Source organism: Haematobia irritans, chromosome 3 (assembly GCF_050003625.1).
Source record: "Haematobia irritans isolate KBUSLIRL chromosome 3, ASM5000362v1, whole genome shotgun sequence".
Lineage (NCBI taxonomy): Eukaryota > Metazoa > Arthropoda > Insecta > Diptera > Muscidae > Haematobia > Haematobia irritans.
In genome coordinates this window covers 41,286,525-41,301,329 of record NC_134399.1, presented here as the reverse complement: position 1 = coordinate 41,301,329, position 14,805 = coordinate 41,286,525, and the positions used below count along the sequence as shown (strand labels likewise).

Genomic DNA, 14,805 nt, shown 5'->3' with positions numbered 1-14,805 from the left:
AAACTTAAGATGTAGAGTAGTGATGTCATTTGTCACACTTGTAACTACAACCAAATGCACTTTCGACTGTAATTTTTTTTTTCTAAAAGTTCGAACATTTTTGAAAACAAAAGTATGAAAGTTTTTCATAAAAAGTACGAAAATTTTTCATAAAAACTACGAAAGTTTTTCATAAAAAATACGAAACAATTTCATAAAAAGAACGAAATTTTTTCATAAAAAGTACGAAGATTTTTCATAAAAAGTACGAAGATTCTTCATAAAAAATACGAAGATTCTTCATAAAAAGTACGAATTTTTTTCTTACAAACTACGAAAATTTTGGAAGAACTTTTCTTCGTAAAAAGTACGAATTATTTCGTACTTTTAATGAAAAGTTTCTTTGGTTGTAAAACAATGACAAATTTCGTACTTTTAACGAAATTTTTCGTTCTTTTTACGAAGAAAATTCTTTCGGTGTAGATCTCAGTAGATTTGCAATAGGCAAATATAAACTGGCTCGTAGAGGATTTCAACAAAATCACTTTTAAAATCCCCTATACTGTCTTGTACAACTGTGATTTTAGTACTAAAAATGCGCTTTTTGCAACCCTGCCCCAATTTTCCTTGTAGATGAATGTGTGTGTGCATATACGGGTTTGTGTTTGTATTGATATACTTCCAAACAGCTGTTAAATCCTCAAATCTACGAAATCTCGTTATTTTGCCAGTCCGAACACTTGCGAATTGTAAAGAGATTTTGGTTGTAAATAGCGAGATTTCGTGTCTAGTGCGAACGTAATGTTATTCATAGCGCACTATCACCCAAATGAGAAGTAGCATAGACATTCATACAAAAAATAGAATAAAGGAATAGACTCAAGAACACTATCAGAGGCAATTTTACAACTTCATTGAAATTATTGTTGTTTTTGATTTCAGCTTAAAACCATGCATTGACTAAACTACAAGTGTAGCCTTACCAACAGAGGAAAAGTATGCTTGTCAAATTTATTTGGGCAAAGCCCTATAGACTGCAAGATGGTTGGGTGTACAGCTGTTTCGGAATTACATCCAACCATCTTGCAGTCTATAGGGCTTTGCCCAAATAAATTTGACAAGCATACTTTTCCTCTGTTGGTTAAGCTACACTTGTAGTTTAGTCAATGCATGGTTTTAAGCTGAAATCAAAAACAACAATAATGATTGAAGAGAAACCAACAATAACAAACAAAACGACTTCAATGAAACTTCTTCGTTATTTTAAAGAAAATGTTTCGTACTTTTTATGAAGAAATTTTAACGCAGAATGTTTCGTAATATATTCGTAAAAACTTCTTCACAAAAATCATGAAATTTGAAGAAAAGTACGAAACTTTTACGAAAAAAAATTAATGTATAATATTTCGTAGACGTTTCGTATATTCGTAAAATGTTCTTCGTAAAATTTACGAAAATTAATGAAAATTTCGTTGTTTTTATGAAGAATTCACGAAGAATAGTTAATGAAGAATTCTTCGTAAAATTAAGGAAGAGAATTTTCGTTGAAGATACGAAAAATGAACTAAAATTCTTGTAATAAATTATTGTAAAAATCTTCTTAAATTTACGAGACACTTTTTTGTGTGTATTTTCACAATCAAAATTAGATATTCTTACCTTGCATTGATTCCATGATTCTATTTGGGGAGTACACCAAAACACTGTGTAGCTTAGCAAAAGATTGCGATAAATTGGTGGCGACCATGACAAAGTGTAGCTGCCATTATGGTAACCTTTAGCAATATTTTTCTCATTTAGTTCGTACCGGGAACCGCTGCTACGGTAAACTCGAATAACGCTACCTTCTTCTGAGTGACCTTCAATATTAGCCGATTTGATGGTGAAATTCTGTACAGTATCTTTCTTCCAAGACAATATAATGCTCGTCGTAGTTGTATTTCTTAAAAGGGAGGAAATTATATTTAAGAAGGTTATGGTAATAATAGGGTGGTTTCTGATATCCGATAAAACGTCGATTACACTAGTCTACACTGTAAATGTACACTTGATGAGAGTCGACTTTTCTTATGTATTTTGATCTGCTGAATTCGAAAAAATGTTTAAAAATTTTTTATGGCACAGTTTTTGAGATATCCCGTATCTCGAGCTAGAAATGTTATACTTTTCTGGCGGAAAAGGTCCATTGTAAAATACGATTTTTTTGAAAATTTGGCCTTTTCGCATCGATATTTTTTGAACCATGATAAGTTACACAGATCCAATTATTCGTCATCTTAATACCTTTATTTAAGTACCAACACCGATATAATTGGATATTTCTAACTCGAGATATAATTTGTTTAGTGATAAAAAAGCGAAAAACTAAAAATAACGGGATATCTCAAAAACTGCTAATTAAAAAAAAAATTTATTTTTTTTTTCGAATTCAGCAGATCAAAATACATAAGAAAAGTTGCCTCTCATCAAGTGTATATGAAAAATTTTTTGTTTGTTTGTAAACTAGTGTTATCCGAGTTCTACTAACCCATGTTCACTGTTTTACCGACATTTTAATACTAAAGTCTGATATGCCCCTCTAGCGAAAATTTCATTTACATGCCACGAGTCTCTTATGAAGAAACATTAAAGCTAAAGTGATAAAAACCCCGTTTTTTAAAGTCGGGTTTTCCAGGTTCTAAAAAACCGAACCATTTTTTTAAAACCCGTGGGCGGTGTTTTAACAATTATATAACCGGGTTTTTGCCAAAAGTATCAAAAACGCTTAATTTAATATAAATGAAGGAAAAATACTTCAATGTTTTAGTGTAAAAATTAAATTCTTGGCTGTAATTGCGGTAACAATACCGTAGATAAACATTAAACAATTGGATTTTTTTTTTAAATTTTTGGTTCCATTTGCTTATTGTGAATATTTCTGAAATGTTATATTAAAGACGGTATTGAAGAGTCTCGACTACTAAAAATTTTGTTGTACATACTGCATTTGGCTTTCGAAGAATCATTTTGTTGTTTTTCAAAATATTCACAAACAGAACTCATTTTCTACAGAAAGGTATACCAAATTAAGTCGAATAATAATAACGTAAGAAATATCATAGATTTTGTTGAAAAAATATACGCTCCCTTTTAAACAAGCACGATTTGCTTATATTTCACTGAAATATCTCTGGTATTTCTTTAGAAAACTAACGTATTTTATTTGACATTTTGAACGAATACTATGTTGGAAGTGTTCAGTAACGAGTTGGAATGCGGTTTTCATCGACCGGTTTTGATCATTCTAATTAAAACGTATGGATTGATAACTTATTATGCGTTAGTGAAAATATTATGTAGATTTTATGAGTAGCTAAATTTTCGTTAGAGTCATACGGGACTTAATAGGAGATCGAGAAAATAGCTATAATTACCCTCTGAATATTTCAACACCGGTGGGAGTGATTTCATAGACCACATAGTGGAAATCTGGTCCACAGTGATCCTTTTCCGCCAATGGCGACCAATATAGAGTGACGTGGGTTTCTGCGCTGTCGATGTAAAAGCTACCATGAGGTGCGTCAGGGGCTAGTTGCGGGCGTTTTATTGTTGTAATGAATTTTACAATGGTCGGATAACTCCAAAATCGTTTATTATTTACTTTTTTTGTTTTCACTCGAACTCGGAAAAAGTATTGCCAATAGGAATGCAAGCCTTTGATAGCAACACTGAATTTGCCTTTTGAATGATTAAGGACATCAGCTTCTTGCATTTTCCAATCACCATTGCTTTCGCGTAGTTCCATCGCGTATTCCAATCCACTGTCGTTGTAATAGCTGATTTTAACAATATTCCATGTCAAGATTACTCTATCACTGGTGACTTTGCTTACATTTACATTCAATGGAGGCATTTTTACTGTAAAAAATAAAAAAATGTGAAATTATCTTACAGTAAATTAAATAGATCAGAACCATTAGATAATTTGTTTCTTTGATGGGTAAAACTCAGACTTATTAAGAAGTACAACTTTCCAATTTTGTTCTTTTCTAACTTCAAGTCTTTAATAAAGACACATTTTAAATTTTCATAGTAAAAATTTAATATAGTATATTAGGCCGAACATCTTTTCGAAATCTTGCGAAGATTTTTGGAATACAATACGCGGTAACGTGAACACCGCATAACGTGAACACGCTTTTTCTGACACTTACTATTCCGTAAAGCTGAGTACTATGTTCCGTTTTCAAGGTGAAAACCAGCCAGTTTTCACGGTTACTTTTTTAAATTAATTAGTTCAGAAATATAAAATGCTTCGCAATTAATTCCTTGTATATTTTCCACCCACTATTTGACAAGACTTGATAAAAATATAATCGTCTTCATATATATTTTTGTACTTTTAATAAAGTGTTTTGGTGAAAAAACCGAACATAGTACTCACCCTAACGTGGAAAAACAAGAAATTTGACGTTAAAGGCAGATTCACAATGCCAAATACAAGTTCAAATACACCTACAGAATTTTTTAGTGGTCTACTTTGGCTTTTTTCTTGAATTTTAATTATTAATTGAAATTGCTTTATAATTCCATACCCACTGATATTTTTGCAATCTCTTTTTTTTAATTTTTCATGAAATTAATAAATACTACTAATAACAACAATACAAGTCTACCCAAAACTAACCATCTGAAACGATTCCCTCCATGGTTTCTAATGTCAGAATGCGTAGACTTGACTCTTAGTAGATATATAACTTCAACATAATACGATTTTATTTGAAACTTTACATAAGAAAAGCCGAGAGCATATGCCTAGTTACGAATTTCTTTACACGGATGCTTCGAAATCACAGGATTATGTGTCATACAAGAGAGGAAAATTTGCAATTTGTTCTGATTCACTGTCCGCCCTTAAAAGAATCATGAATATTACTGCGAACGACTTCTACACAGATTACATAAGAAGTAAATTGATCGAGAAACATCCTAAAATTTTACTTATTTGGACCCCCGGTCACTGCAATATAACAGGTAATAAATTCGCAGATAATGTTGCAAAGCAGGGCTTAAAAGCTCCTTTGATAGGAACAGAAAATTTTAATTTAAGACTTTGATACAGGTTCGTTCAAGAGCATTTAAAAGCCAATGATATCCCCTTTTTACATCCGAGTCCTTGGTATAGATCAATAAATTCTAGCAGAATTTCAATCAAGGATTACCTAAACTCTGACCTATCAAAACATTCAAGATTAGACCTAATACAGATTTTTAGATTAAGATTAGGTCATACTTTACTTTCATCAATGCCCCCAACCTCCCAAGTTGTAATTGTAATGTTCTTAATAGAACACTTGATCATATTATGCGTGAATGCAATGACACGCGAACCATACAACATAATGCATTTAAAGGGAAAAACCCTATTTCATTTATATCCAAACCTACTACATATAACGTATCCATTTTATAAAATTTTTTAAAAGAATCAAATCTATATAGATACATCTAAGACGTAACCAAAACTAAAATTTAACTTACCAGCTATGTACCTAACTATATGTTAAGCTTAAGGCCTATGTAGCTATAGCTAACATTAATTAACCAATAATTTCATATTATTTGTTAATAAAGTTAAATAAATAAAATAATAAAAGTCTATAACGCTAGAACGTGTAAAACTCCCGAATATGGCTATGTTTTGTTCTGAATTTCGCTGAAGTTCACTAACGTGAACATTTTCGCTAACGTGAACTCTCTTGGGTTTAATTAGTTCACGTTACCGCGAGTGCACTTTATATCTAAAATTGCATTATTTCCATTTCCAAAAGTTGTATTTTTAAGAAAGTACGGAATATCTCAAAAACTGTTCCATAAAAAAATGTAAATATTTATTTTCGAATTCAGCAGATCAAAATACATAAGAAGTCACATCTCATAAAATGTAAATGAAAAAAATTTTATTATGTAAGCTAGTGTTATCAGAATAAATTCAGGTAATTCATTAAACCTAAAGTAAATTACACTTGAACCTCCCGAAGAAAGGTTTTCGATAGTCGGCTTTGCCTAAATAAATTTTTATTCCAATATATCACATACAATCGGTATTGTTCACGTATCTCCAAGGATGCAGTATCGAAAAGTTTTACCATTCTGTGGCAGTACATTCATAGATTGTTTGGAAAGTTTCTTTACATCGGCCCAAAATTATACTCTATAAATATAACTGTATGCGTTGCTTGTGAGTTGATGGCTATAGCGATAATTATCTGTTGATGACAACAACAGTAGCTCAGTGGATAGTATGTTGGATTACAAATAAGGTGTAAAAAACCTACACCGGTTAACCGGATTCAGTTAAACAGCTCGCATTAGACAAATAGTTGTTATTTGCTTTCAAAAAGAGTTAGAGTTGAAAGAAAATATCGTTTGTGTAAAATGTTGCCACTCGGCCACACAAAAATGCATTTTTTTGTGGGTGGGTTGCTCATATTTGCATGATTTGACATCGGATTTGTTCACTCAATTGCTTATAACTTTGTCATTTTTCTTCTAGTTGGTCTTATTACTTACGTTAGACTATCATCTATACGATCAGCTGAACAGGGTCACTGCAAAACATTATTATTTTTTTGAAAATTTGTCCGTTTTGAATCGATATTTGAGCCACTTAACTTATTAATTAATTATATACGATTATTCGTCAAACTTTTTATTTAAGTACCAAAAATTTAATTTTTTTTTCGAATTCAGCAGATCAAAATACATATCTCAATGTACATGAAAAAAATTATTTTGTAAGCTAGTGTTATCACAATAAATTCAGGTAATTCATCAAACCTAAAGTACACTGAAAAAACAGTGAACCCACCAGGAAGAAAACATTTAGTTATTTTTAGAATTTTTTTAATATTTTTAGAAAATTTTAACTAAACAGTATTACAAACGCTGACATCGCGCCGATATCACAAAAAATAAGTAAATATTTTTCGACAAATTCAAGAAAATTTATTAGACATAATTAATTTTTTTCACTTGTTAAAGAAAATTTTGTAGTTTGAAAGAAAAAATTGAAGTTCAAAATTGCAAGAATGTCTTTAGTGACATACGAAGTTCATGGTGGGCACATTTGTAATAAAATTTAAGATGATGTACAGTGGGAGAAAAAGATGATTCAATTTGTAAGAGGAAAATTCCGAAATGTTTTCTCATAAGGAGTTAGCATAAAGGGCCCAAAATTGAGTTATCTCTCCCAACCAGATCTATACTAGGTTAGGTTAGGTTATGTGGCAGCCCGATGTATCAGGCTCACTTAGACTATTCAGTCCATTGTGATACCACAGTGGTGAACTTCTCTCTTATCACTGAGTGCTGCCCGATTCCATGTTAAGCTCAATGACAAGGGACCTCCTTTTTATAGCCGAGTCCGAACGGCGTTCCACATTCCAGTGAAACCACTTAGAGAAGCTTTGAAACCCTCAGAAATGTCACCAGCATTACTGAGGTGGGATAATCCACCGCTGAAAAACTTGTTGGTGTTCGGTCGTAGCAGGAATCGAACCCACGACCTTGTGTATGCAAGGCGGGCATGCTAACCATTGCACCACGGTGGCTCCAGATCTATACTAAAGGCTGTGGAAAGGTTCATTCGCCCGAACCGAAACATGTACAGTCCAGGCGTGTATAGATTTGTATCTGGCGTTTTCTTTTCAAAGGCTCTATTAACCATGTTCCTTAATCTATATCTGTCCATAAAGCTCGAAAAAATAATTATATAATTAGATATAATGCATTTGGACGTCAATTGCCTGTTTCGGTATCAATCTAATATGAAATATAATTTTTTAGTTCATTTAACTAACGTACGCAAAAAATTAAAGGAAAATTTTTCCATATACAATAATTCCATGAATTAAAATAAAGTTAAATTGGCTTTAGTGAAATAGAGAGTTCACTTTTTTGAGTGTATATTACACTTGAACCTGCCGAAAAAAAAAGGTTTTCGATAGTCGGCTTTGCCTAAATAAATTTTTATTCAAATATATCACATACAATCGGTATTTCACTTATCTCCAAGGATGCAATATCGAAAAGATTTACAATCTTGTGGCAGTACATTCATAGATTGTTTGGAACTGCTTCCATCGTTCTACTTTTCAAATGTCGAATATGTAATAAATAGGAGTATATTGTTCTACTAAGAAATCTTTCATTGGGATTAGTTCACGTTTAAAGGGCCCTTACTCCTACATACCTATGTTATCAGTGTATATCGTAAAGTTTTGTATATTCCTTCCAAGTGCATTGCTCTGGGTTAATGTGAATAAATATTCCATCGTTTGCGGAGTATAATTTGTAACATTACACTGTTGATTATCATTGAGTTCGCAGGAACTGACGTAATTCTGGAAAAAAAATATGACAAAATAATCATCAAGTTATGTTTTTTTTTTGGAAATAAAGTTCATTATAGCTTACAAAATTATTTGCTTTGTATTTTAAATTGAATTCCACTGGGACCATATTCTTTGGTGCTGTAAATTTGCATTGCATGTAATCGTAATTGTAGACCACACATTCAAAATCTGTGACGTTCTGCGGCTCTGTACCTGAAAATAAAAGACCATCGGCATAAGTTAATTATAATTATGAAATTTGGAGACGTATGTATAGATAACAGTAATTTGTATTTGGTGGTAGGCACAAAGGAATAGTCTGCTAAAATAGTCAAAATCTGCAGAAAAGGTGCTGCACTTTTTGTTTGCTAAATTTGGTGACACACATGTATGTATATGGAAGCTATATCTAAATTCAATGCGATGTAAACGATATATTAAAGGGTTATCTTATATAAATTTTGAGTTACATCGGTTAACAGCCGAGATAAATATGACCAAAGGTGTGCAATTTTATAATAATATCGGTAATATGGTAGGAGTTATACTTCATTTTACTATTACAGCATTAGTATAGCATTAAAATTGAGTCCACTAATCGATCAATTAGTGAGTGTAATATAGCCAAATTTGTCAATTTCGGGCAATATATTTATTTCAGAGCTATATATAAAAATCTGAATTAGAATTAGAATGTTTAATACACCTAAATTGGAAATTTGAGTAAGTTTGGTAAATAAATAAGGATAATAAAAATCCGATTGGAATAATTTCTTCCCTGTACCACCAGACTGGAATTAATATTATATATTAATTAACTTTTTCATTCCGTTTGTAACATATCGAAATATTGCTCTAAGACCCCATAAAGTATATATATTCTGGGTCGTGGTGAAATTTTGAGTCGATCGAGCCCTACTTCCCCTCTAACTTTCGAACGAAATAAGCTACCGACTTGAAACTTGGCACAAGTAGTTGTTGTTGATGTAGGTCGGATGGTATTGCCAATGGGCCATATCGGACCACTTTTACGTATAGCCCCCATAAAAACCGACCCCCAGATTTGGTTTGGGATCTTCTTAGCGAAGTAAATTTTATCCGATCCGGCTGAAATTTGGTACATGGTGTTGGTATATGGTCTCTAACAACCATGCAAAAATTGGTCCATATCCATAATTATATATAGGCCCCATATAAACCGGTTCCCAGATTTGACCTCCGGAGCCTCTTGGAAGAGCAAAATTCATTGCTCTTCCAAGAGGCATATCGGTTCATAATTTATATAGCCCCCATATAAACCGATCTCCAGATTTGGTTTTGGAGCCTCTTGGAGGAGCAAATTTCATCCGATTCAGTTGAAATTTCGTATTTTGTGTTAGTATATGGACACTAACAACCATGCAAAAATTAGTCCATAAGGGGTGATACGGTCAAAATTTGTTCAAGGGAAAACGCGTGTAAATCGGTTTATTTAAAAAATCAAATTAAATTTCTTTTTCAAGTTCAATTTGTATAAAATTCAGGAAAAATATTCAGTTAGGCTTTCGCTTTTCCAAATCCGAATTTCCGGGCCTCACGCTTGACACCTGCCGTCAGATTTAGTACAGCCACCTTGTCCACCTTCTTCGCCGCAGAAAGCCAGTTTGCCTTGAACTGCTGCTCGTCCTTAGCAGTTTTTTTGGTCTTCTTTAGGTTCCGCTTGACAATAGCCCAGTATTTCTCAATTGGGCGGAGCTCTGGCGTGTTGGGAGGGTTCTTGTCCTTGGGAACCACCTGCACGTTGTTGGCGGCGTACCACTCCATGGCCTTTTTGCCGTAATGGCAAGATGCCAAATCCGGCCAAAACAGTACGGAACAACCGTGTTTCTTCAGGAAAGGCAGCAGACGTTTATTCAAACACTCTTTCACGTAAATTTCTTGGTTGATAGTCCCGGAAGCTATGAAAATGCTGCTTTTCAAGCCACAGGTACAGATGGCTTGCCAAACCAGATATTTCTTTGCGAACTTTGACAGTTTTATGTGCTTGAAAATATCTGCTACTTTTCCCCTTCCTTTTGCCGTATAAAACTCCTGTCCCGGAAGCTGAAGTCGGCTTTGACGTAGGTTTCGTCGTCCATTACCACGCAGTCAAACTTCGTCAGCATCGTCGTGTACAGCCTCCGGGATCGCGCTTTGGCCGTCGTATTTTGTTTATCATCGCGATTTGGAGTCACTACACACAGAGAACAATTTGGTTGGAAATCGGTTCTGATAATGAAAATTCTACATTTAGAATTATATATTAGGTGTGTCAACCTATTTTCTTTAATGCAATCATCTTTTCATGCTTACTATCATTTGGCAATCATTTCAATAGAATTTCGTTTGTGATACAAGACAAATGGTTGAAACAACAAAATCTATATATTTTGAAGCATTTGTTTCGAATTCTGTTGGCACAACCAACTTTAAATAAATTTCGTAACTGCCATTTAGCAATCAGAACTGACATACAGTATTCACAACCTATTTGATATATTTTTAAATGTCACTTCAATTTTTGTTAATTACTTGGTGCTCAAAGAAGATATTTTTTTTGTTTGTTTTTCAATTAAACGTAACAAATGACGATTTTTAAACGCTACAAAGTGGCATCCACAATGCTGTTCAAAGCATTATTTTGAGGACGTAAGTAAAAGATACGTAACGATATAGTAGTGGATCATTTATGTTGGGTATATTATAGGGCATACACGCAAAAAAAACGTTTGGAAAACGTGTACCGTTTTTCTTTTATTAGAGTTTTTTGAATTGCTTCGAAAATTTTAAATTTTTATCACCAAAAAAATTCGTTTGTTACAAAATTTTTATTTTTTCAATAAAAAAAGTTATTTTTGAAACAACAACACAGTCCATTTCGTTTATATCAAACATTGTTCTTTTCTGACTTTAGGTCTTTAATAAGACACATTTTACAGTTCAAAATTTAATATAGTACAATATAATGTTGAACATTTTTTTTCGGAATCTTCCGAACATATCTGGAATATATGTAAAACAAAAAACAAAAAAACTTTGGTCGAAGCAAGGATCGAACCCACGACCCTTGGCATGCAAGTCGGACGTAGCAACCACTGCTCCATGGTGCCAAACTAAATGTTTGTTTCTGTTAAATAAACTATGTTTATTCGGTTCGTGGGCGCCGCAAGCTATGCTATATAAATATAACTTATATGGATAATTATCTATTGATGACCATAACAGGTACATAGCTTAGTGGTTAGTGTGTTGGCTTACAAAGTGCATGGTCCGCGGTTCGATTCTCCGTCCAGGCGAAAGGTAAAAAAATTTTAAAAATTTATAAAATCGTATAATTTCTTCTACATTGTTGGTATTACAAGAAAAGTTGTTAAGAAATAAAAAACCTCGTGGATGTGAGAAAGATGTGAGGGAAAATGCAATTAGCAAGAAAACAATGTTTTTTTTTTGAGTTAGTCTTTATGAAATTGTTTTTACATCCTGGAAAAGAATAAACGTTTATCACAAAAAGTATATTCTTTTCTTCCAAATACACTTCCTTACAGCGAAAAGCAAATGAGAAACGAACTTTGTTTGTCTAAAATTTCGTTTGGGAGGAAAGAATTATTTTTTTGCGTGTACAAATCATACGTACCCCAATAGAATTTAATGACATATCTCCAGGATGCTTTGTGTACTTGGAACCTCACAGAGATGTCATTGTGAATAAATTGGTAGGTTCTGAACTGTTTTTATAAACATGAGTGCACCAACATCTAACTAATCTTATTTGATTTATTTTTAAACAATAATCCAATATGTCAACGTTGTACAACAGACCCAAGTGGATACAAAGGGCCATGGGCCAGATTCGGGCGAACGCTCAAAAGTTATTTATTTTTCATAATGCCTAACACACTATCGGGACGCACTCAACAATAAGAAGAAGTTCATCACTTGTGGTTTCAAAATTGGCTTGCTTGTCCAAACGTGTCTGTAGGCACAGACCAAAATAACTTATAGCGACCAAAAATAATTTATATGCAAAAACTAGTAATACGGGTCCATTTTTATGCATTTTAATATTTAACAAGTATATACGGCCGTAAGTTCGGCCAGGCCGAAGCTTATGTACCCTCCATCATTGATTGCGTAGAAACTTCTTCTAAACACTGCCATCCAGAATCGAATTATCTAAGTTGCGGTAACGCTTGCCGATGGCAAGGTATCTTAAAACCTCCTAACACCATCTTCTAAATTGTATGTAAGTCCATACGTGGTATATATTAAATCAAAAAAGATCGATCCAATACGTATATAATTCAGTTTGACAAAGTAGACATAAAATTTTGACAAAATTTTCTACAGAAATAAAATTTTAACAAAATTTTCTATAGAAATAAAATTTTCTATAGAAATAAAAATTTTGACAAAATTTTCTATAGAAAGAAAATTTTGATAAAAATTTCTACAGAAATAAAATTTTAACAAAATTTTCTATAGGAATAGACTTTTGACAAAATATTCTATAGAAATAAAATCTTGGTAGATTATTTTTGGCTCGAGTGGCAACCATGATTATGAACCGAATAAAATTTGAACAAAATTTTCTATAGAAATAAAATTTTGACAATGATGAAAATTTTATTGTGAACCGAATAAAATTTTAACAAAATTTTCTCTAGAAATAAAATTTTGACAAAATTTTCTATAGAAATAAAATTTTGACAAAATTTTCTATATAAATAAAATTTTGGTAGATTAATTTTGGCTCTAGTGGCAACCATGGTTATGAACCGATATGGACCAATTTTTGAGTGATTGGACCAATTGTTGTATGGTTGTTAGCGACCATATACTAACACCACGTTCCTAATGTGAACCGGATCGGATGAATTTTGCTCCTCCAAGAGGCTCCGGAGGTCAAATCTGGAGAACGTTTTATATGGGGGCTATATATAATTATGGACCGATATGGACCAATTCTGGCACGGTTGTTAAAGATCATATACTAACACCATGTTCAAAATTACAACCGGATTGGGTGAAATTTGCTTCTCTTGGAGACTTCGAAAGCCAAATCTGGGGATCAGCTTATATGGGGGCTATATATAATTATGAACCGATGTGGACCAATTTTTGCATGGATATTAGAGACCACATAACAATACCAAGTACCAAATTTCAGCCGGATCGGATGCAATTTGCTTCTCTTTGGGGCTTCGCAAGCCAAATCTGGAGATCGGTTTATATGGGGTCCATATATAATTATGGACCGATGTGGACCAATTTTTGCACGGTTATTAGAGACCATATACCAACATCATGTACCAAATTTCAGACGGATCGGATGAAATTTGCTTCTCTTTGAGGCTCCGCAAGCCAAATCTGGGGATCGGTTTATATGGGGGCTATATATAATTATGGACCGATGTGGACCAATTTTTGCACGATTGTTAGAGACCATCTACCTACACCATGTACCAAATTTCAGCCGGATCGGATGAAATATGCTTCTCTTAGAGGCTCCACAAGCCAAATCTGGGGATCGGTTTATATGGGGGCTATATATAATTATGGACCGATGTGGACCAATTTTTGCGTGATTGTTAGAGACCATCTACCAACACCATGTACCAAATTTCAGCCGGATCGGATGAAATATGCTTCTCTTAGAGGCTCCACAAGCCAAATCTGGGGATCGGTTTATATGGGGGCTATATATAATTATGGACCGATGTGGACCAATTTTTGCATGATTGTTAGAGACCATATACCAACACCATATACCAAATTTTAGCCGGATCGGATGAAATATGCTTCTGTTAGAGGCTCCACAAGCCAAATCTGAGGGTCCCTTTATATGGGGGCTATACGTAAAAGTGGACCGATATGGCCCATTTTCAATACCATCCGACCTACATCGATAACAACTACTTGTGCCAAGTTTCAAGTCGATAGCTTGTTTCGTTCGGAAGTTAGCGTGATTTCAACAGACGGACGGACGGACGGACGGACGGACGGACGGACGGACGGACGGACGGACGGACGGACGGACGGACGGACATGCTTAGATCGACTCAGAATTTCACCACGACCCAGAATATATATACTTTATGGGGTCTTAGAGCAATATTTCGATGTGTTACAAACGGAATGACAAAGTTAATATACCCCCATCCTATGATGGAGGGTATAAAAAAGTAGACTTTTAACTGAAGGTCATATAATGGGATGTGTATTAAATTTTGTTTGCCCAACCGCCAAAACATTTTAAGGACATTAATTGTTATCATACATTGTAGTTGTGTTCCTTTACGTACTACTAGTTACTACTTTTACTAGTTTTTACTAGAAACCGTTCTTAAACCCCAAAAAATAGTAAAAGTAGTAAACAATTTTAAGAGAACAACGTCAAAATGCATGTCTCTTTTAAAATTTTTTTACTACAAGT

General features: G+C 33.5%; 1 protein-coding gene across 1 annotated transcript in view; it reads right to left on the bottom strand.

Annotated features, from left to right (window-relative positions):
• The window catches only part of LOC142230669 (cytokine receptor-like), a 186,323-nt gene that overhangs the window by 47,664 nt on the left and 123,854 nt on the right, over positions 1 to 14,805 (bottom strand). Inside the window, exons 6-9 of the mRNA XM_075301306.1 lie at positions 8,437 to 8,567; positions 8,213 to 8,363; positions 3,393 to 3,876; positions 1,639 to 1,921 (exon numbers count right to left, since the gene is read on the bottom strand). Of these exons, the coding sequence (XP_075157421.1) occupies positions 1,639 to 1,921; positions 3,393 to 3,876; positions 8,213 to 8,363; positions 8,437 to 8,567 (1,049 nt within the window). The remainder of the gene's footprint in view (positions 1 to 1,638; positions 1,922 to 3,392; positions 3,877 to 8,212; positions 8,364 to 8,436; positions 8,568 to 14,805) is intronic.